The following is a 23,812-nucleotide window of genomic DNA, read 5'->3' on the forward strand; positions in this document are numbered from 1 at the left end:
ACAATCATACCACATCTTCTTTTTTTTTTTTATATTAGTTAAATCTGTTTAGAGTCAATTTTCAGTCCATTTCTTTGTCGAATCTATATTCATGTCCAAACTTAACCAACATATTACATTATTGATAAAATCGGTGGTGTCTAGTTCATGCGATTCAATCATGATTTCCTTTGAAATCATGTATGCATTAGTTTATTATATTTTTCACTAAAATACATTTTTGTACTTGTATTGAATAATAATCAGTAAAATCATTTACATGCCATATATTCTAAGATAAAGATTGTTTTGTGTTATATATATATGATGCTTTACCTAATTATTGAAAAAAAATAAGAATACTTTTCTTTTAACATTTCATTGACCTTTATTCTTTATATTATTGATCTTTATACTATTGTCTTTGTATGTAAATCGTACTACTACGAGTTCCTTATAAAAGAATTAGGAATAAATTAGCACTCATGTCATCCCACATTCAAAAACATATCATTTGACAAGGATTAGAATTTGGTGAATTGTTGTTGTAATTGGTTTTGGTAGGCGGCTTACTTATGTAGTAATCGCGCCTTAAATTCATATAACATAAATGTTATGTATGTATACTTTCAGTCCTAAATTTATTTTTAGTATTACGTCTTGGCGAGTATTTATATGAAACTTTGACGAACATGGTTGACTGAGTTACTAAGAAATATATATACGTAGAGAGAAAAAAAAACACATAACTGATTGAAGGTACATGTTATAGGAAAATGAAAAAAAAACAAATGAGAGTCCCTAATGAAATGTACATTATAAATTGATAGGTATCATAAACTTGTTTAGAAATTTTATGTGGTTGTTCACCTTTGTATTGTCTGTGATATACTAATAAAAAAGTATATTTAGAAACATAAGACATGTGCTAGTTAACTGCTTCAAATGTAAGGACGTCTCCATCGATTGATGAAGCAAATAAAGAATCCTTAAGTAAGGATTGTTGTAGTTTTTCCTTTTCCTTTTCCATATTTGGCGAATCATATGTCCTTCATGGCTTCAATTAACATTACATTGAACAGCAGATCGGAGGACTTGCCTTATTTGTATTAGATACCTAACCTTTACAAGATTCCTTACAAACAACGGTACATGGCCGGCTCATCTGATGTTCGACTTGAAAATTGAAAAAGATTCTGTCCAGAGTGAAAGAGAATCTTCAAAAATACTGTGTAGCGGTTTACTCGCGTAGAGGTATTAAACATATGTCGATTAAAAAAAAAAGACCATTCCGGATGTGAAATTGAAAAATCGTCTAAAATAAATAATCCACAATGCTTTTCAACTTAAAAATGGTTGTTTACTCTAAAATTTATACTTTTGGGATAACAAGCGGCAAGTTTTGTTAACAGTGAACAAAAAGGTAAAGCATTCTACATAGAGAAGTATGCTGCATTTTCTTATTGAAAACATATTTGTTGAATTTAGAGACAGAATTTTTACAAAAATTGTCGGCATTCCTATGGAAACGAACAGTGCGCCTCTACTTGCCGACCTGTTATAGTTTTCATATAAATTGGAGTTCCTTCAGACACATGTTAAAAACAAGAAGATAATCTTCAATAACAGAATCTATGACAAACGAGACTATTTTACTTTTGAAATTATCCATTTCATCCACCGGAGTAGCAATATACCAACTTCACCTGCGTATGGGTTATATATTTCCTAACTCATTCGGTATTCAAGAACTTGCAGCTACTGCTCAGACTTTGTAAAACGTCACCAGTGTCTGGGCAGAGAGGATACCAAGACCTTGTTGATAAATATTCCGTATCAACTTCACAAATACTACACGATGGTCTCCAAGTATAAATGCTATGTACTGACGTTGTTTATCCTCTTTTAATAACTCGCACGTGTTACAGTATTCTTTTATTTGTCTTTGTTAATTAATACTGTTAAGTCTATTTTATGCGCGATATGTATTTGACATGTCTCGGTACTTGTACATCCCGTAATTGTGATATTGTTCGATGGTATTTTTTTGAATTCTCGTCTTTCATTTTTGATAACGAGCTTTGTCTATATTTATATGCCTTTTTGTTTATCTTTGTTGACACATTTACCCTGTATTTATAGTGATTAAGATTATAACACAATGTTGACAGCTGTACCCTTTATTTTTAACATTTTACCTATTATGTCTATTTGTTTTGATCACACATCGTTATCAATATAATGAAATTTTATGCAACTGTCATACAAGTGAGATGTTTAGCTAGCTATAAAACCAGTTTTAATCCACTATTTCTACATAAGAAAATGTCTGTACCAAGTCAGGAATATGAAATTTGTTATCGATTCCTTTTGGTGTTGTTGAGCCTTTGATTTTGCCAATTTCTTAGGTACTTTTCGTTTAGAATTTTCCTCGGAGTTCGGTATTTTTGTTATTTTATTCCATTCAATTGTTTTACTTATTGTAAGTACACAATCAAAGAACGTCCAGGTTATGACCGTCTTTAATGCTTAAGATCGTTAATGAGAACCAAATAACAGTTTAGTATTTGTAACGGTTGATGAGGGATCTCGTAGTGTAAGTATTGGTTCTTGATTTGCTTGTTTGCTTGAGCGACAGTATTCAAAATCTGTGGCAACATAAGCAAGTTTTCCTTTGTAGCGAGCAAATTTTGGCCCTGTTTTTAAAAGCATAGTCCGTCCTTTATTTTCTTCTTGAAATAAGTATCATATGCACTGTTTCGATGCTTTCAAACTGTATGTTTAACTGTCACGGCATATTGTTAAGATATAGTAAAAAAGATTTTTCGCACGTAATACTTATGTTTGTCTTTTATTGCCGGAACGACAATTCTATTCGAAGAGTTGGAGTTTTTATTAGTTTGTTTGGTCTTTTGTCTGATTATTTTAATAATTAATTTTTTACGTTTTACACACAATCTCCAAATATTTATACAAGGACTATTAAGTGTACCGATAAAAACAATTATTTTTACTATAAAAACAAAAAATGCTAGAAGTTATTGCAAATTCTAAGATTTTTTTGATATTTTTAGTTTTTACCTTTTTTTATCATGAATATAAACTCATCATAGATAACATGATTGAAATTTATATTTGCGCCAGACGCGCGTTTCGTTTTCAAAAGTGTCATCAGTGACGCTCGAATAAAAAAAAGTCAAAAAGGCCAAATAAAGTTCGAAGTTGAAAAACATTGAGGACCAAACATTCCTAAAAGCCAAATACGGCCAAAGTAATCTATCCTATACATATCAACTCATGTTTAAACGAGCATAGGCCATGACATAATTTTTTTTCTTTTATAATTAATACATCGTTTTAAAAATCAGTTGTATCCCCCAATTACTTTAGATTTTTTTTCGTTTGAAGTCTTACGAACGGTCATCTGCAAACTATCACAAATTTTATTGTAAGTGAAATATTTCATTCTCTGGTTTGTTGTATTTTAAGAAAAATATACGTGTGGTTTATGTCAAACTGTTGTTACCTTTTATTTATTTTAAATAGATACATTGCATACACACATTCTTTCCTATTCTATAAAGGTTCATGTATTAACCCCTTGATATATTTTGTCAGAATATATTCCAAATTGAGTTGCTTTATTTCACTTATATATTACCACACACACTCACGCAAACAAATATATACTAATGTTTTAATTTCTTAGAGTTAGAATAGATCTAAGTAAACATAACCAAAAGAAATTTTAAAGTTTAATATCATTTTATTACCTACATATGTGTAAGATCATCTGAATAAAAATATATAAATTATTGCAAACATAATAATATCTGATTAACTAGCTTTATAACAAACATACTGTAGTGCTTGTGGAAACTAAATGTTGAAGATGTGACAATAAAAAAGTGAATAAAATGTAAAACTGATTATTTCTATTCATTCTTTTCTACATTCTCTTCATTTTTCTCATATAGTTCGGGTTTATCATCCGTTTTGTCAGTCTCACGAATTTCAGTTTTCTCTTGAGGTTCGAGTTTAACATCTATTTTCCCTGCCACGTGATCCTCGGGTTTCTCTTGAAGTTTGGGTTTACCATCCAATTTCTCTGTCATTTGGTCAGCAGTTTGCTCTTCACATTCGGGTTTACTATTCATTTTGTCTGTTGCACGATCTTCAGTTTTCTCTTGAAGTTCCGGTTTTACATCTGTTTTGTCAGTCACATCATCTTTATCTGTCTTTTGAGGTTCGGGTTTATCCTCGTGTTTGTCAGTCATTTTGTATTGGACAACACCTTTGTATAACAGCGGACCATATTCATGTAAATACATAGAAGGCCACACAACGTAGTCTATTTCATCACCACTCTTTGTGTATCCCCGGAAATCATCCACATTTGTATTTGCGTCAAATGCATAAACTAAGGGTGGATCACTGATGGCACTATACCAACAAAGCTCAATGCATTTATCCACATATGGCTGTAAGTCTTTAACTAATCCAGTATCTTTCTGTCTTTGCCAGTAACTCTGCAATGTGAACATTCAACGGCAGTTTTAGAAGATATCACTGTTCATTATACTGTCAAGCAATCAGTGATAACAAGATAGCGTTTAACAATCAAAATTACTCAAATCAATATCATAAGGAAAATTGAAAAAAAAATGTACTAATGTTTTGGAAGATATAATTTTGCTGAATGTAAAGTATCAAATCATATCTATGCATTTTTTTATGACGACTACGTATTCTATAAGAGCACTTAGTAGCGACATGTTTTCGCAGTTGTACATATACTCATCATATATACTAGGAATGAAATTTTGTTTTGCGTCATTGTATAGATCTCCAGAATTGTAATCTCATTTTTCATGCGTGTGTGTATTAGAATGGCAGGTGAATCATGCATAGTAGGATATATTACCCTGTCAATCGAATCGGCGTAGCTACTTTTTTTTATACTTTATGTAATTTACTTAAATTTAGTTTGTTGTATTGATCTGTATTGAGTTGTCTTCTGATCAATTTATGAGATTAGAACATCGGTAAACATTTTTTTGAAAATGACGCAATTTATATAGTGGAAACAAATGATTTGAATTCAGATTTATTAACTCACCTCACACAATGTTGGTATAAACTGTTCAGCGAACATTCTTCTTGTTTCTTTTATTATTTTACTGTTTTGAACTGGAAAGTCATTTTTTACCTTTTTCTACAAATTAAAGTATATTGTTTAAAGGTTCGAATATTATTGGTTACTTGTTACAGAATTCAGAACTTTTAGATGATTTAACAAAATCATTTCTCAAAGGATTTTAAAAAAGGTATGCATTCCTAAGTTTACATGGTTCATTTAAGTTATTTTCATAAACAATGGAGGTCTTGTTAAATTCAAATAGGCTTATTTGGCTTCAGTTTCAAAGCCTCATAAACAGCACGAATAAAGCATATGACAGATAATTCAAGATGAATGTCAAGGGAAGACAAAATCTAAAGGATGAGATAAAAAGTTGTAATATTCAGCTTTGATGAAATATTGTAATACCTCCTTTGATTCTTTTTCTTCCAGAGAAAGCAGTATGATGTGCAGGTCTGACAGCTGCATTCTTGCAACTTCACAACAGAAGTCCCAGCAACTCTAAAATGTTTATATGTTTGAATGTTAGATTGGTAACATATTCTGCCATCGGACTCGGACTTCTTTTACTGAGTTTAATTGAGCTATGTGTTTCTTTAAGGTAAGGACCCTCTAGCCTTTGTGGGTCATGTGGTATGTTTCTAAATTTTATGTTAATTTATATGTTTTGGAGTCTAGTTGTACGTCCAATTATCCTGAACTAGTACATAATTTTATTTAGGGACCAGACAAGAACCACCTCCGGGTGCGGAACTTCCATTCTCAATTTTGTGATATGATAAACTGTATTGAACTTATCTGACATGTGCATATAGTATTTCGCAATAAGAACAGAGAGAACAAATTACGTAGAGATTGTTATCGTTTACCATATTAGTACCGCATGGTTTGTGTAGAGAATGGTCAAGAAATATCCTACAATGGATTTTGTTGGCGATTTGAATTCGTTAAAATCATCACATATGAGTAGGTTTAATTATATTTTTTTAATTCATTTTTCTTAATTACTTACTTTGAAAATATCAATCAGTTTTCCACACGTCATTTTCTCATCCATGTCTTCGGTGTTGATAATTTCATAGGCATCAGTCCAAGAATTATCGTAAAGACTATTGAATTTCTCTGCAAGTTTCTGCGGACGTTGAGGGTCACTCAAATCTGTTATGTAAGGATTGCCATCTGTCATTCTTTCTCCAGCTATCTTACTTAAACTATAAAAGAATAGATCACAGAAAGATGAATAAAGATAATTCTTCTGTTCTTTATTAACTTTGTTCTTTATAGGGACAATAGCTACGATATATGTAAATAGGTATCAAAGGTACCAGGATTATATTTTTAATACGCCAGACACGCGTTTCGTCTACATAAGACTCAGATCAAAATAGTTATAAAGCCAAACAAGTACAAAGTTGAAGAGCATTGAGGACCAAAAATTCAAAAAAGTTGTGCCACATACGCTTAAGATAATCTATTCCTGGTATTAGAAAATCCTTAGTTTTTCGAATAAATTCAAAGTTTTTTAACAGGAAATTTATAAAAATGACCATATACATGTAATTGATAGTCATGTCAACACAGAAGTGCTGACTACTGGGCTGGTGATACCAAATATAAAATATGACTTGTTTTTGTTCAATCATTAATGAAAGTGAAATAGTGAAATAATAATTCGCTTTCAGCAGACAGTATGCTTCAAATTTGTCAAAAAAAAGCTTGCAAGTGAATAATTCGACCTCATTGAATACGTATTCATGTGAACTTCAATTTAACCTCTTAGCTAGAGATGGATATTGCATTAATTGTAGGTGCTCAATTATTTAAAGAAGAAGAATGTCATCACTTAAAGTGAATCAATTGAACATGGATCAAGTGAACATGAATTTAACAGCTTTAAAGGGATAATATTGCACTTCAAATAAATACAGTGTTTAAGAATTGTGCTTGAATAGTTTGTGTTTAAAGAAAACTAAGTATACCACTAACGCATACCGAATGTATAAACGTGTTACTCTTAATTAATGAAAATGACACTTTATAAATTTCGTTCTTCCGAGGCGGTTTTCCTGATTAACCTTCCCTGAAAGCCAAGAATCTATAAATGCATAAATTTGTAGGTGCTGTTTCATAACCTAAAGTGATTTTAAAAGCACAGCCAAAATCATATAAGGTTAATTTTTGCCCGATTGGGTTCGGTCTACTTTTTCGGTAGCTTCCTTATCTACCAACGTGGAATTTTAATATAATATGCCATTAATCATGCCATAACCAAAGCACAGACATCTGACCTGATGAAATCATCGTAACCTATACTATAACTAAGTTAAACTGATCTCACATAACGTAAATAGTAACAAAATGTTAAAAGAGCATCTGTTAAAAAAATCAAACATCATAATATGAAGGACCATGGATTAGAAAGGAAATATGTACATTTTAAAACTGAAAAAAAATCCTCAAGGGCTAATCTCGCCATTACGGAAGATTTCCTTAGAAGCTTTAAAACCAATATAACTCTTACCTAGTTCGTATTCGATCTACCTCTTTACGGAGACCAGCATTTTCAATGTTAAGTTTGTTCAGTTCTCCTTGTAGTCTAGAAGTCTCGTCTTTCAAACTTTTATCTACAGAAGTCTTTTTAAAATCGTTAACTGTTTTTTCACGTTCCATACTTAACCGATTTTTTTGTTTTTTCTCCGCATCCACCTCAGCTAGCAGCTTATCATATTGCCTATTTCGTTCGAGTAACCTTTGATTCAATTCTTTATTTTCACTGAAAAACATACGGATTTGTTTCACAATGATAATGTAGAAAGTGTGTGTAAACATGAATTCAAAATACTTTGGTGCCTTTTGATAATATTCTTTTATTCGAAAATGCGGTGTTTTGTCTTAAAAACTGCATTTTGTGATATAAAGACAAAACAGAATATGAACTGCGTAATGAATATATAATATGAGATTTTAAAGTTAAGTTAATACATCACTTCAAAACCAAAATAGTCTAGTATGACTTGCTTGAGATGGATCAAGTTAAATCATCAAATTCATATTTATAATCATCTAATAACATGTGTATATGTTTGTAAACAAATGATTCTTGAATGGCAGCTAGTCAACAAAATATTATTTTCACATCATTCTTCTCAAATCTCTTTCTAATATGTGCAATCTAATAGAACCTAAATGATATAAATTGATTAACCTATAATTGTTTGTAAATTATATATTTTTATTTTTATACTAGCTTTTTTAATCTTTTGTTTTCATTGGCGAGCTTTTGATTATCTTCTTCTTTTTTCGAATCAAATACTTCATTCTGAAAAAAAGTAAAAGAAAAAGGAAAACAATTAACAAAAGACTTTATTGTACATAAATATAAATAACAATTAGAAAGAATGTTAGGTAGATTGCTTTTGCCTAGCTTTTAAACAAGTTGACACGTTGATTTGTTTTAATGTTATATTTAACATTGCCATAAAAGCATGAGCCACAAAACCAGGTTCAACCCACCATTTTTTTCCTCTAAAAATGTCCTGTGCCAAGTCCGGAAAATGGCAATTGTTATTTTATAGTTCGTTTCTGTGTGTGTTGCATTTTAGTGTCGTGTTTTTGTTGTGCCGTTGTTCTCCTCTTATATTTTATGTGTTTCCCTCAGTTTTAGTTTGTAACCTGGATTTTTTTTTCTCTCAATTGATTTGTGTTTCGAACAGCGGTAGACTACTGTTGCCATTATTTACTGCATGTGTAGGATATATTATGGCATGTTAAGAAATTAACTATTAAGAACATTGGAATTATAGAGCACCTACTGCGGCAAAAAAGTAATAAACTCATATTATAATAGAGACACTAGGCTAAACCTTTGTATATCCGACGCACGTTTCGTCTACATAAGACTCGTCAGAGACGCTCGAATAAAACGTCAAGTAAACTCCGAAGTTCAAGAGCTTTGAGGACCAAAAATACGAAAGCTTTAAAATACCGTTTTCATTTTTGTAATTTGCTGTTGTCAATTAGCGACATATAACTCCATAAATCTTTATTTAGCCTCATAATTAATTTTGAGATTTTGGGTTTTTAGCATATGAAAATATGATATGATTGACTATCCAATAAAGAACAAAGTTCCTTAATTTAAATAACGATAGGCATTAATAATGGAGTGACATCTATGCTGTCAAGTAAGGTTTTATTAAGAAAGGGATTGATTAATTGGTGCTGTCTTAAAGGGGCACTAGCTACGATATATATAAATAGTCTTAAATATGATTAATTTTTTTTTCGTTTAATCAATAATGAAAGTAAAATAGTGAACAAATAATTTTCTTTTACCAGACGATATTGTTCAAGTTTGTCAAATTAGCTAAGACATTTATGATGCAAGTGAATAATTCGACCTCATTGAATCCGTAGTCATGTGAACTTAAATTAAACCTTGTTCCCAGAAATAAATAACGCATGTAGTGTGCGTGTTCGATTATTTAAAGGAAAAGAATTTCAGCATTGAAATTGAAACAAAGGTTAATCATTTCATTGACTGATTTGATCAACAAAATATTATTCGTATACAGGTAAAAATGATGATTAAAATATAATTTTAATCTATAATAAGAAATTAAAAAGACCTAGAAAAATCCAAATGCACGTGTTCGCTTTGAACTGATACTTTTATTAATGTTTATATCGCTTATATTACCATCGGATGTTCTTGGGGGTCAACTCGATAGTTAATTGCGTAACGACTAAAATACACACGAAACAAAGCAACATCTTATCGAGCCCATTCCCTGTAAAAATTTAATTAAGACTTTTTATAATTTGGATAAATGTTTCACATTGGAACAAATCAAGAATTTCTTATCACAGACAGCAGTAAAAATCGTGAATGTGTGACCCCGGCTTTAAAGATAAATGTTTTATACCAACAACTTTCGAAGCTTCGACTTTGGGAATCTCTCAAAATTCTCCAAGAGCATGCAGAATAATTATCAATATGATAACAAGAATTGTATAAATAATGCTGAATAATGCACTCACTCAACACATTTTTTTGTTAAAACTGTTTTATCTATTAAAATCACATTTACAATATCCTTTATGTTTTTAAGTTCATACTTACTCCGCCTGTTTTCTTCGGAGTGGTAGACCTAAGAGTCGTAAAAACGACTCCTCCATTTTCACTAGAAAAAGTAAAGTAAGTATAAAAAAGGCATCAGTACGTTATAGCATATATGTACGTGTAATGTGCTGGAGTTCAAAATTTCAAAAGGTCTTATTCAATATTCTGATATCTATTCTTAAAAAGAAATATTTGAAAATAGAAAACTTGTTATATTTTCATTATTTTGACTGATCGCCTGCTGTCCATAGTTTAAAAAATCCAAATCTTAAACGTATTACACACTAGATAAATATTTTTTCAAGCTAAATTTTAAATTACTGTTTCAAATGTCATTAATCTAAAAAAAAATCACAAAAATACCGAACATAAGTTCAATTTTTTGTGTTTAAAAGGATGAGACAAGTATGGTTCAGACTTTTTCAAAGAAAATGAACTTGTAAAATAAATTTAAACTGCTACGTTATTGTTGTGCACAATCTATGTTTGAAGTCGATTTCACAATATATCGATTGCTTAGTTGTGTACATATAGATGGTTGTTTGGTACTCTTGTATAACTGATAAATTTGAAGCGTATATAAGTGTGCATAAATAATATAGATGCACTTACCCGTTTGTGTTTGCCATCGATATTCGTTTGTATGCCGCCATGTACATGACACGCATCAATCTGATTTTAAACAGAAATAAGTCTTATTAAAAAACACAGCTACTGTTTTCATGATAATTAAGATTGTTTGCATTCAATCTGATGTAAATTAAACAGTGAAGTTATTTTCATTTTGCAATGTAAATGACTTAATGGTATAAATATAAAGGGAAATAGTAAGAAGACCAAATGCAGAATGAAAAACAATCAAGGCATTAAAAACAAAAACTTCTGAAACAAATAGTACAACTATGGTCATATATGCCCGTGAAGAAAATCCTGTATGCTTCGAATAGATCAACATTTTGTTAACAATAAATAAACGAACCATGGAAACCAGCATTTAACCTGACCCGCGTTTCGTCTACAAATGACTTATCAGTACAATCGAAACAAAATATTTTAATTTATAAAAAAATCTGTATCAAAGATTATGCATGGCAATGCAGAAGTTCTGACAACTTGACTGAAAACATTAGAACCAAAACGTCCACTAGCAGCGGCATTGTTCGAGTTGTTGTAAAAACTCATCTATGAAACTAGGCATATAACCTATTTTGGTATGCCAGACGGGCGTTTCGTCAAAATAAACTACTCAGTGTGAAGCTCTAATGAATAATTGAAGGCCAAATAAAGACCCAATTGATAAGCTTGACAAACTATAGTTCGAGCAAAAGTAAAATAACAAAAATACAGAACTCAAAGGGAAATTCAAAAACGGAAAGTCCTAATTTAGATAGCAAAATCACAAGCTCAAACGCATCAAACCAATGGATAACAACTGTTATATTCCTGACTTTTTGTCTGCTGTAGAAAATGGTTGTATAGCTAGTTTAACCTTTCACTTGTATGACAGCTACATAGAATTAACTATATTGATAGTAATGGGTCAACAAAGAAATAGACATGATAGGTAAAATCAAAAATAGAGGTACATCAGTCAACATTGTGTTAAAATAATCTAAAACTTAAAAGTATATAGAAAAAGCATATACGCAAAAAACGAAATACAATAATACAAACATTTGTTATATAATACAAACATTTGTTATAGCATAATAAAACAATAAACGAGCTCGAACCACGTCAAATAGATAATACCAAAAACAGAATAAACAGTAATATAAAAGTTATAATTTACAAAGACAAATAAAAAAAAACACTATGACACGAAATCAAGATGATTAACAGCGTCAATACATAAAATGTATACATCAAGACCATAATGTATATGTGAGTGTTGATATGGAATATTAATCGACAAGGTATTGGTATCTTTCGATGAACGTTTTCGAAAAAGAACGAGTCATTCTTTGACATAACCCTATTTTGACAACTTTTAGATAATGCATTTATGACGTTTTATAAATTCTGAGTAGCAGCTAAACGTTCTTGAAAACCGAAAAAGTTGGGAAGTGTATATCCCATATACAGGTGAAGTTAGTGTATTGCTACTAAAGAGGGGGGCATTGATAATTTCAAAACTAAGATCGTTTGTCGTGGATTTTTGCACTCAGGAGACCGCCTACGTCACATTCGAGGTATAGTCTTTAAATGAACCAGAGGAAGCCGTGTTTGTTGTTTCTTTAATTTCTAGTTCTGGAGAATGTTTTAATGGAACCCAACCAGAAAGGTTTGGATTATTGATGAAAAGAACATCACCAAAATATCTATATGTGAAGTTGGTCTTCTTGTGTTTGACAAGTGTATGTGGTCGGCAAGCAGAGGCGCACAGTTCAGGAATGATTATTATCTTTTAAAAACCCTACCTTCAAATTCAACACATATGTTGTCAATAAGACACTTCATTATACTGATCAGTTGTTAAACATGGCTAAGGTCATAGATGTTTTATATTAAAAGCCTATGTTTATGCTTGTATAATTGTGTGTGTTTGTTTTAATTTTACAAACTAAAAACCATTCTTGCCAAGCAGATAACAAACTAACGTGCCCAGTAACCATTGTAGCGAATTTGACCTTGCTATAAAAGAGGGACGAAAGATACCAAAGGGACAGTCAAACTCACAAATCTAAAATAAACTGACAACGCCATGGCCAAAAATAAAAAAGACAAACAGAAAAACAATAGCACACACGACACAACATAGAAAACTAAAGAATAAACAACACGAACCCCACCAAAAACTAGGGGTGATCTCAGGTGCTCCGGAAGGGTAAGCAGATCCTGCTACACATAGTTACAAGCTATAATATTCTACCACGAAACTGTTCTGTATGTTCTGGCATAAGTAGGATATCCAATTTTCTTTCTCTGGACGAGACGTCACCTTTTTATGATTACTTATGCAGGTTTTAACATCAGAAAAAAAAGCCCAGAGACAGATAGCGGTCACGACAAACCCATAAAGTATACCGACATCATCTTATGGGGGAAATAGTGTTAAATGTTTTGCACAATTTAACTTACTACTTTCGTTTTTGAAGTCGTCCATGTTAGTAATTTAAATGATTTCTCTGTAGTATATACCTGATATGCATGATAAGTGACCTATTTTCAACAAACAAATGAAAAAGTTAAATATGTAAAACAAAACAAATATTTTGTAAAGAAAATGACTTTATTTAAAGGGATATCATATAACTGTAAATTCTGTTTGTTTTACTATAAAAGTAAGAAATTGAAAGAGGAAGTAGTATTTATGATTATAGATAGGGATTTTCTACAAGTTTACTTTTGGTTTAAATTTTACCTTTGATTGAGGTAACCATGTCGGCTAAAAGAGATAAAAGGTAATTTATAATAATATAACCTACATAAAGTAAACAATGCTACCTTTGGATACCGTATCGGGTTAAAGTCGTTATATTAAAGGTGGCAATGTTGTTCCTTAAATTATCTTTCAAAAATTCTTTGATTTCAACATACTTTTGTACTAATATAAAGTGTACTCTCATCAAAATATAAATATATGAATAACATCATAGAATACTGACGTGCGACAAAAAATTTATAAGCATGCATTTACCCTACCACAAATAGGTTGATGGCAATATATAGTAGCAAAAATGTTTAATTCTAAAATCTTCAGAACAATTTTTATTATCTACATTGTTGTTGGGGTTGGTTTGTTTTGCATTGTACATTTGACTGTGAAGTGTGCAACAGCTTACAATTAGAAGTTTTACAATCAATTAAAACTTGACCATTATTTAATAAGGCCCAAAGAAAATAATGCGAGACGTTAAATAATCAATACACGAGTGAAAAATCAACTGATAAGGTGTTCTGTGTAAAATACTTTAAAAAAAACAACCTTTAAATATCAATAGGATTTAAATTGGTCAAGTGTATTGTGTGCATTTAAATTCAACAGTAATTGGCTAACTTTTGTAAAAATAACATTATGCAAATATTTGGTTTTCTTTATTTCTAAGGTACACGAAGTACGTCGCTTGGTATCGTACTTCTATGTTGAACGAATGGCAATAATTTAGTTATCTATCTAATTTACTGAATCTCACAGTTCGTTTTAGCGTTTTTTTGTGGTCTGCGTTTAAGCTAATGTCATTAGAAACATGGCTAGGAATGTCAAAACAACTAAAATAAAACGTTTAATTGAAGAATTGCATTGTCGGGAAATGTTTCGTCCTAGAATAAGGCTCACGAAATGTTACCATCTCTCGTTTTATTTTTGAAGATACTCCTGTTTCTTGATATAAATGTTTAAAATCTAATTAGCTATTAAAGTTATTGTACCATACAGTTCATTTTATTTTCCTCATTGTGGTCTGTGCTTAGGTTTTGTCATTAGAAACATGGCTATGAATGTAAGAACTGAAAAAAAAACATTGAATTTCAGGTTTTGTATTGTCAAAAAATATAATGTCCTAAATGTGTTTCTGGAAATTTTATCATCTCTTGGTTTTCTCTTTCGCAAATATCCCTCCTTCATGATATAATTGTTCAAAATCTAATTAAAAGTAGATCTTCAAATTTCTGTTCCTCACAATTAATTTATGGTTTAGTTCTCATTGTGGGCTGCGTTAAAGCTATGCCATATCTATAAATATAAGATCAACGTTGAATATTATTAAACTCATCATAGTCTTAGATACCAGGATTGAAAGGCAGCATTTGCATATTAAGAAAGTATTATGCCCTACAGTGCGGCTCATGATATTTTACAATCTCCCGCCTTTTTTCTCTCTCACCAAAACCTCTCTTGTATGATATACATATTCAAAATTCTTTGTGATACTATGTGATTTGCACTTGAGCATGTAAATCGGCAATTCGTCCTTTTTTGTGTAACAGTCGATGAAAATATGGATTAAAATTACATTACAAAGACTTAAACTTAACTGAATAGTAACGACCAAGACAATTGATCACTTGCTTGTACATGCATTTCATTTAGTGAGTATGTATATTTAAACAACATGAAAATATAATAAATGTGTACCTAAAGGGAAAAATGTGTTGCACGAAATTTTTCAAAAGTCATCACAAATATTACATATCGTCCAAAAAAGGAATGTAAACGTCGTTGCTTTGTAAAAATGATAATGTCGAATAAAGATAAATCTCTTCATAACTTCCTTATCTAATTATATTTTCTATCATTGGAAGAACTCTAGCTGACTTTCATGCTGAAATTCTGCATTTGAGGAAAGAAAGAGATGCACTCTATCAGTAAGTAATAAGACAATATTTATACGTTAAGCAAGCAAATATGTTAAAATTAACTGTCAATCAGCACTTTTGTTCAAACTTTCTGTCGGTTTGTTTGATCTTATTTTGTCTTTTATTTTCATTTGATCTTTATTTCATTTATTCTTCCATTTAGACCGACAGTACATTTGTTTATACTTCTATCATTTTGACTGGTCCACTTTTTTGACAAACGATTGGCTTGTACAAATTGGTTTTCAGGTAAAAGAGCATGTAAAAATAAAGGTGTTGCAAAATTTGTGTAATTTTAGATAACGAATGTTGCTGATCAGAGTAATAAAACATTTTTTTTAAATTAAGGAATACAAACCATAAGGAAATGTGTTATAATTATCATCTAAGTCCAAAAAATAAAGATTTGAGCAGTAACAATTTAACAATTTTAAAAGTCCATATAGTATATAGTAAGCTAAAACAAAAAGCCCTTAAAAGTCTATCAAATAAAAAACGGTCTTATTAATCTACAGGCGAAATTATATTGAAAAAAAATATTTTCTATTTACAGGCGAACACAATATGATACTGCGTATATTCATCAGATTCACGTCGATTACAGGCAGTTAGAGGACGAGCTAAAGACGCTTAAGGAACACAAAAGTGAGCTTGAAAAATCCCATAATAAAACAATGAAAGACTTGGTACATAATCAAAAAGAAGCAATAATAGTAACCTTAAAAGAAGATGTAAAACGACTACAAGCAGAACGAGATGAAAGGGACAAACAGATTGCAGACTTAAAGGCTGACAAAGACGAACTACAATCTAAGTAAAGATTTATCTGATAAAATAATACAATATAAAAATCAATGTTATCGTTAATTGAAGGGAGTAAAAGTGAAATAAACATGTCCCATAGTCCTTTCTTTGTTCACAATAAGATCCTTGCTTCCGAATTATTTCAAATAGAATACAAACGACGTAAAGACATACTGAATAACACTAGTAACGCACTGAATAATTGTGTAGAACAATTTCATTGTTGCTATTTTTTAACAAAATGTTGCAAAAATCTGTAACAAATAAAGACTAATTTTGAAACTCGTCCATAATCTTATATAGAATTTCTAGAATAAGTTAATGTCAAATGGTTCATTAGAAATCGATTGCAAAACATGAATGTCGAGCATTTATTAATTGTTTTGTTTTTAGTTTTTAAATTATCCAATTTCAGACTAAGTAAAGTTGCTGGTGAAAAGATGCTTGATAAGAATCCCCAAATAGCAGATTTGAGTGATTCACGTCGGCCACAGAAACTGGTGGAAATGATTTCTATTCTATATGATAACAAATGGACGGACGCATTTGAGAAATCGGAAGATAAGGGGGACGAAAAACAAATTTGTATTTACCTATTGGATATATTTAAGGTTATTTTCTTACTTATATCCCATTTTTTAAAGTCACTCCATATAAGTAAATGATTGTTTTTAATCGCTCACTATAAACGCACTTAATTATGTAATCAGTAATAGATTACCTAGAGTGTATTTGTCGAAACCTTTTGGAATTTTGGTTCCTCAATGCTCCTCAATTTGTACTTTATTGGGGCTTTCAAACTTTTATGATGGTCGTCACTGCTGAGACTTTTGTAGACGAAACGCATATCTGACGTACGAATTTGGTATATACAAAATTTAGTCCTGGTATCCATGATGAGTTTATTTACAACCACTGGGTCGATGCCACTGCTGGTGGAGATTTATTTCCCCGAGGGTATCACCAGCCCAGTAGACATGAATTATCATTGATATGGTTATATTGATAAATTAACTGTTTTTTTAAATTAGGCTTTTCTACCTCGGGCATAGATTACCTTAGCTGTTTTTGACATAACTTTTAGGAACGTTGGTCTTTAATGCTCTTCAACTTCGTACTTTATTTGGCCTTTTTAACTTTTTTGGATTCGAGCGTCACTGATGAGTCTTTTGTAGACGAAACGCGCGTCTGGCGTATATACAAAATTTAGTCCTGGTATCTATGATGAGTTTATTGTTAAGCCTGATATCTTTAATTAGTTTATGTATGTATATTTGTAGTCTAGATGGATCAATGAGGCTTTAGACATTTTTACTCATGCCAGATCATGTTTATCAATAAATAACAAGTAGAATTGTGAGCTACTGCTCACTTATGATACACCCACTCTAAGTATTTGTTAAAAGAATGTTGAAAAAATGAATATGAAAATGCATACCGGTATTCACGTGAAGTATATTAACAAATTACAGGGAGGTCTCATTTGTAACTGAAAAAGGCGACGACAATTTCATGGACCAGACTAACATCCTTCTGAGCAAAAGTTCTATTAAGTTGAATCAGTTTTTACAAATTTTGTTTGCTCGTAAGTTTCAGATCTATCTTCGACTGTCTTTTTGCTTTCGCTCCGTAAAACTATTTTGATCCATGTTGTACAAATGAAAATATGTATTGGTCCGTATATATTTATTTAACATCAACTTTGATAATGGGGACATCAGCAGGCGAAAGCATTTGATATAATTTACATGTATATCGGAACTTCGGAACTAAACACATTTAATCTAAAAACAGTTGTTGTCATGACACGGGTTATGTTCTTCTCATATATGGGGACATCAGCAGGCGAAAGCATTTGATATAATTTACATGTATATCGGAACTTCGGAACTAAACACATTTAATCTAAAAACAGTTGTTGGCATGACACGGGTTATGTTCTTCTCATATATGTTATGATGGTATAATACTAAACCCCTAACGGGAAGGATTGTGCCTGATGTTCATATGATGAAATCATAATCTTTCAGTCAGTTTAATTGAAGTCTGGAGCTGGCATGTCAGTTAACTGCTAGTAGTCTGTTGTTATTTATGTATTATTGTCATTTTGTTTATTTTCTTTGGTTACATCTTCTGACATCAGACTCGGATTTCTCTTGAACTGAATTTTAATGTGCGTATTGTTATGCGTTTACTTTACTACATTGGTTAGAGGTATAGGGGGAGGGTTGAGATCTCACAAACATGGTTAACCCCGCCGCATTTTTGCGCCTGTCCCAAGTCAGGAGCCTCTGGCCTTTGTTAGTCTTGTATTATTTTAATTTTAGTTTCTTGTGTACAATTTGGAAATTAGTATGGCGTTCATTATCACTGGACTAGTATATATTTGTTCAGGGGCCAGCTGAAGGACGCCTCCGGGTGCGGGAATTTCTCGCTACATTGAAGACCTGTTGGTGACCCTCTGCTGTTGTTTTTTATTTGGTCGGGTTGTTGTCTCTTTGACACATTCCCCATTTCCATTCTCAATTTTATAAACTGTAATGAAACACCAGACGGTTATATTTTTGTCACTGCAGTCAACAACTGTAATAGCACATTAAGTTTTTACAAAAAACGTGTCACTGAATAAAAGAAATGATTAGAAATGTATGCTACCTTAATTTGTCTGCTTCTTATTGATATACGAGATTTGAAAATCTCCATAATTTTATCTTTAACTTGCATCCTTGGATGTTAAACAAATAGCTGCTAGCGTGGAAAAGATAATGAATATTTTCAGAAGCTCTGAATTTGTTAAAAAAAAATGTAGGTCCTTAACTGAAGGTAGAATGATCTATAATATATTGTTGTACGTTTGTTATAGGAATGCTGGAATTATTGCAAAGAAACTTGTGAACAACAGACCAAAATCTTAGAACAAAACCTACTGCTAGCATCAGAAAACAAGGTAATTTTGTTAATAAATTCCAATGTTATGCGCAAATGCCGTCATGGTAATCTTTTTCATTTTGATCGATAATGAATCCACCAAAACTCTCTCCGAGGTTTATAGTAGTTTGAACAGTCCTTAGTTACATATACAGGTATATAACACGCAGAGATAGGTGAAAATGCTAAAATTCTTAAAAAACAAAATCTTTTAAGTAATTAGTGATTTACTGAACCCCTATTTTTGACATTTTTACCTTAGCTATTATATCTGTTTGTTTGTCAATATAGTTGATGATATGAGACTGTCATACAAGAGAGAGGTTTAGCTAGCTATAAAACCAGGTTTAATCCACCATTTTCTACATAACAAAATGCTTGGATAATCAAGTCAGGAATATGGCAGTTGTTATCCATTTGTTTGATGTGTTTGAGCTTTTGATTTTGCCATTTGATTAGGGACTTTCCTTTTAGAATTTTCCTCGGAGTTCAGTTTTTTTTTGTGATTTTACTTTTTTGTATGATGTGTTTGAGCTTTTCATTTTGCCATTTGCTTAGGGACTTTCCGGTTAGAATATACCAACTTCACCTGCATATGGGATATACATTTCCCAACTCATTCAGTATTCAAGAGCTTGCAGTTTCTATTTAGACTGTAAAACGTCACCAGTGTCTGAATATAAAGCTGATGGACCAGGGGTATGTCAAAGAAGGTCGTGCTCTTTTTCTAAATAGGTTCATCGGAAGATACCAAGACCTGTCATAAGTCAAGAACCTGATGTTCATTGGTTATCGTGTGTTGATGTGGTTCTTTTTTATATACTAGTAGATTATACCGTTGGTTTTCCTGCTTAAATGGTTTTACACTAGTAACTTTGGTGCCATTTACAGCTGCTGTTCGTTGAAAACCGTACTTTGACCTATAATGGTTTACTGTTAACAAATGGTGCATTGGATGGAAAGTTGTCTCATTGGCACTCATACCACATCTTTTGACTATTTTTGGGAATGTCTATTTGAGGTGGCTTGATCATGTTATACAATCCGTCATTGTGTTATTGTGCTATAGTATTTTGTTGTATTCTTTCACTTTTGCTAACGTGTTTTGTCTATATGCCTTTTTAATTTTCTTTTTTGACATATTTGTTTTGTTTTAAAGTGATTATACAATGTTGACTGCTGTACTCCAATTTTTGATGGTTTTTCTATTATGTCTGGTTTTTTTTTACATACCGTTGACAATATAATATGATTTTATGCGACTATGATACAAGTGAGAGGTTTAGTTAGCTATAAAACCAGGTTTTGTCGGCATACGTTGTGTTGTGTTAACCTGTAACATCAAAATGAAATGAGACAATATACCAATGAAACAAAATGGGTTTCAATAAAGGTATTCATCTAGACAGTTGGATGATAGATGCACTTAAGTCAATAACAATAACAACAACTATGGATAGATAAAAATAACTCATGTATTCATAATATCTTTAAAAAAATAAACAGACACGCATGCAGACAGATGGACAGACATAATAAGGGAGGACATGTGGGTCGATAGAGACAGACAGACCGACACATAATTATATATAAATAGATGTTAAGGCAGAACAAATGAAAGAATATCATATTTCAATGTTGCTTTATTCTAGGATGGTTTGTATGCATTGTCCCCAGGAAGTTCCAAGCTACTAACTGAAATCCGAAAACGATCAGCTAAAGAAATGATGCCTAACTTATACGAGGTTGGTACACTCATATCTAAGTACAAACATCAAATTTGATAGCCCATAATTCAACCAGGTGTTAAAATGGAGACACTTGTCATGTCTGAATATTGTACTGGTCAATTTTGGATTCAGTATTTACCTGATATGATACAAATCAGTCATATGAAGTTTCGAGTATCATTGAAAATAAAAATTGAAATCAAAATATCTAAAAAGCACAGCCAAAAGTTAAAATAACATACAGCTGTCTTCTAATGTTAGATGTGTATTTTACACAATATTTTAGACAATAAATCGACACAAGTTCAAACAATTTGAGAAAACAATAACAAAGGTTATTACAGATCTGCCATTATTAACGAAGACAACCACTAACGAGGTTTCTGACAACGAGATTTGGATGGAAGATTTCGTTCCTACTTTTTTTTAACTTTCAAAAGATACACATAAGGACACAGTAAAAGTAAAAATTAGTAACGGGAAAGGATCAAGTTTATAATAACGGTATGTCTCACTGGCGATAACAAAACTAAACTAGAAACAGATTTATATTTTATATAAATTTAAAGATGATATATATAATTTGTCCTGAAAAAAAATATGTGTTAACTGGGCAATATTAAACGCTTTTACTTTGAAACATGCAATTATTTAATGGGGAAATATTAAATATTAACGAATGTCCTGTAACTATAGATTTATGAAAATGTTTGAATAACATAGCATTGCTATATGAATTACACGGATCATGAATCAAATGTTCTCTTGTTTATTTGGTTAAAGTTGGGATCGTATAACTAATATGTAGCATATGCTACCGGTAAAAGAGAGACGAGTTATACCAAAGGAACATTTCAACTCATATGTCGAAAATAAACTGACATGGTTAAAAAAGAAAAAGTTAAACAAACAACAGAACAAAAAACACGTCATAGATAACCAGATAGTAAGCATATAACTATGACGATTAACAAGAAGTGGTAGATACGAAAACAGTATAAATAAAACATTAGACTGATTACCACGAACACACACACACACACACACAACCTGGTATTTTTATAGGTTCTCCGTAATGATCGGCATTTCTCAGAAAAATACAGATTGAAGACCTTTGTAATTGTCTAATTGTGTTAAAACATAGAAGTTCAAATTATATGGTCAAACTTAAAGTTGATGCATGCCAAATATCAAAATATTAAGTAACCCTTTCCTGGTTAGAACTGTTTTTGTTTCAGAAATTTAAATCTGTGAAGCAAGATATTAAAGAAGATTTGCACACCTATGTAGAAAGTTGTCTAGAAGTTTGCTGGTATAGTGCAATAAATGAACCGCCGTTGCATTATGGGTTTGATGCAGAAGAACAGGCAGACGATTTCAGGGAATATACTCAAGGCGGGAAAATCGTGGATTTCGTTGTTTGGCCAGCAATGTATTTGTTTATAAATGGACCTATTTTATATAAAGGAGTTGCACAGTATAAAAACTGAAATGGGATGTGAACAATAATTATGTTACAATAATAATTATTCAAAAATACTTATTTATTATTTATCATATCTAATGTTGAAGCAAAGAAAACAAGGAAAGAGCATATGCTTATGTTTTTCTTATGCATTTAATATTGGAAATATCGAATGATTGATATCAAGCTTTTGGGCATATAGAAATCTTCGTTATGTATGAGTAAATGTACATGCAATAGATAGTGTTTGATATATACTTACTAACTTATCTTCTTCATCCCCAGAGAGACATAGTATGATAAATTGTATGTTTACAATTACTCATTGTATGAAATGAAATATTAAACGGTATAACTAGTATACAATTTGAAACAGAACAAGACTTTTGTGTTTGTATCTAAATTTCTATCAAATTCACTCTAGGTACTGCCCAAAAATGCATTGGAAATTCTATGCAATGTTTTGTTGTTAATGAAATCTTCTCAATTTCTAATAGGTTGATTTTTGTAAAACGAATATATACTTTTAGATAACTTTGCTCTACTGCGAAACGTCTTTGGTATGATTTTATTTTGTATTGTTATGATTTTGCTATATATACATACAGATATACAGATATTATCAGTTGTTTGGCACTAGCGTCGCTGAACATTTGGTTATATTACTGATTGAGATTTTGAGTGATAAAAAAGCCCGAGTTAACGCCAAAGACGCTTTCTATGGTCGGGTTGTTGTCTCTTTGACACATTCCCCATTTCCATTCTCAATTTTATTGCTTCAAGTTATATATATTGGTATCTCTAAAAATGTTTACTCTATCCAGAAATTTGTGTGCTGATACATTTTTGATAATCTATTTAAAAATAATTACAATACTTGTCCAGACAAACGTAAAAAAAAAAGTGCTGAACATTTGTCTGTTGTCAGACAAGTGATTCTTAGAATGAAATGTTTGTTTCAAATGAACATGTTGTTCCATTTTATATCATTTCAACAACAGCAGTTTGGTAAGACCAGACTGAGCTTTTGAATGAGCAGATTGCAATACACAAATAACATTGTGATAAGATGCAATAGGTTGAGAGAAACTAAAAATCAAGTTATGGAATATTCTGCAATAGATTGAAGGACGACATCTTTAATTTATCAAACTAAATGACAAGAAAAGGAATTACTTACAGACATTACTCAGACAGTAAGCATATGTATGAAAGAAAAAAGGATATGGGATACATATGTATTTATGCTACTAAAAAAGTAAGTGCACATAAAAGCATAAAACACAAAACACTAAGGAAACGCCCATGTATTACGGTTCTTCATCTCAGTCACATGGAATCAAAAA

The 23,812-nt window shown here is 31.3% G+C and overlaps 2 protein-coding genes across 3 annotated transcripts; one reads left to right on the forward strand and one right to left on the reverse strand.

Moving 5' to 3' along the window:
• Positions 1 to 3,725: 3,725 nt before the first annotated feature.
• LOC143085446 (uncharacterized) lies at positions 3,726 to 13,621 on the reverse strand. Of its 2 annotated transcripts, none has more exons than XM_076261793.1 (9): positions 13,606 to 13,621; positions 10,854 to 10,913; positions 10,242 to 10,302; positions 8,368 to 8,438; positions 7,641 to 7,892; positions 6,132 to 6,330; positions 5,527 to 5,620; positions 5,099 to 5,196; positions 3,726 to 4,508 (listed from the first exon to the last, which is right to left on the reverse strand). In XM_076261793.1, exons 2-9 carry the CDS (start codon positions 10,907 to 10,909, stop codon positions 3,915 to 3,917), a joined length of 1,425 nt encoding a protein of 474 aa, XP_076117908.1. In that variant the 5' UTR covers positions 10,910 to 10,913; positions 13,606 to 13,621; the 3' UTR covers positions 3,726 to 3,914. The 2 variants fall into 2 exon arrangements, with proteins under 2 accessions (XP_076117908.1, XP_076117909.1); XM_076261794.1 differs by lacking the exon at positions 13,606 to 13,621 and adding an exon at positions 13,323 to 13,380 and having other exon boundaries at positions 5,099 to 5,194; positions 5,528 to 5,620.
• LOC143085447 (uncharacterized) lies at positions 13,570 to 22,731 on the forward strand. Its single transcript, XM_076261795.1, has 7 exons — positions 13,570 to 13,645; positions 15,486 to 15,548; positions 16,093 to 16,353; positions 16,759 to 16,954; positions 19,207 to 19,290; positions 20,924 to 21,016; positions 22,240 to 22,731. Exons 1-7 carry the CDS (start codon positions 13,623 to 13,625, stop codon positions 22,489 to 22,491), a joined length of 972 nt encoding a protein of 323 aa, XP_076117910.1. The 5' UTR covers positions 13,570 to 13,622; the 3' UTR covers positions 22,492 to 22,731.
• Positions 22,732 to 23,812: the final 1,081 nt, after the last annotated feature.

The sequence above is a fragment of the Mytilus galloprovincialis genome, chromosome 8 (genome assembly GCF_965363235.1).
Source record: "Mytilus galloprovincialis chromosome 8, xbMytGall1.hap1.1, whole genome shotgun sequence".
Taxonomy (NCBI): domain Eukaryota; kingdom Metazoa; phylum Mollusca; class Bivalvia; order Mytilida; family Mytilidae; genus Mytilus; species Mytilus galloprovincialis.

Coding starts and splice junctions, on each gene's coding strand:
- LOC143085447 (XM_076261795.1), top strand. CDS start 13,623: ATGTCGGCTAAAAGAGATAAAAG. Junction 16,354..16,758: donor AAAGACGAACTACAATCTAA/GTAAAGATTTAT, acceptor ATCCAATTTCAG/ACTAAGTAAAGTTGCTGGTG. Junction 21,017..22,239: donor TGATGCCTAACTTATACGAG/GTTGGTACACTC, acceptor TTTTTGTTTCAG/AAATTTAAATCTGTGAAGCA.
- LOC143085446 (XM_076261793.1), bottom strand. CDS start 10,909: ATGCGTGTCATGTACATGGCGGCATACAAACGAATATCGATGGCAAAC. Junction 7,893..8,367: donor GAAAACAAAAGATTAAAAAA/GCTAGTATAAAA, acceptor TATGTTTTTCAG/TGAAAATAAAGAATTGAATC. Junction 4,509..5,098: donor TTATACCAACATTGTGTGAG/GTGAGTTAATAA, acceptor TTCACATTGCAG/AGTTACTGGCAAAGACAGAA.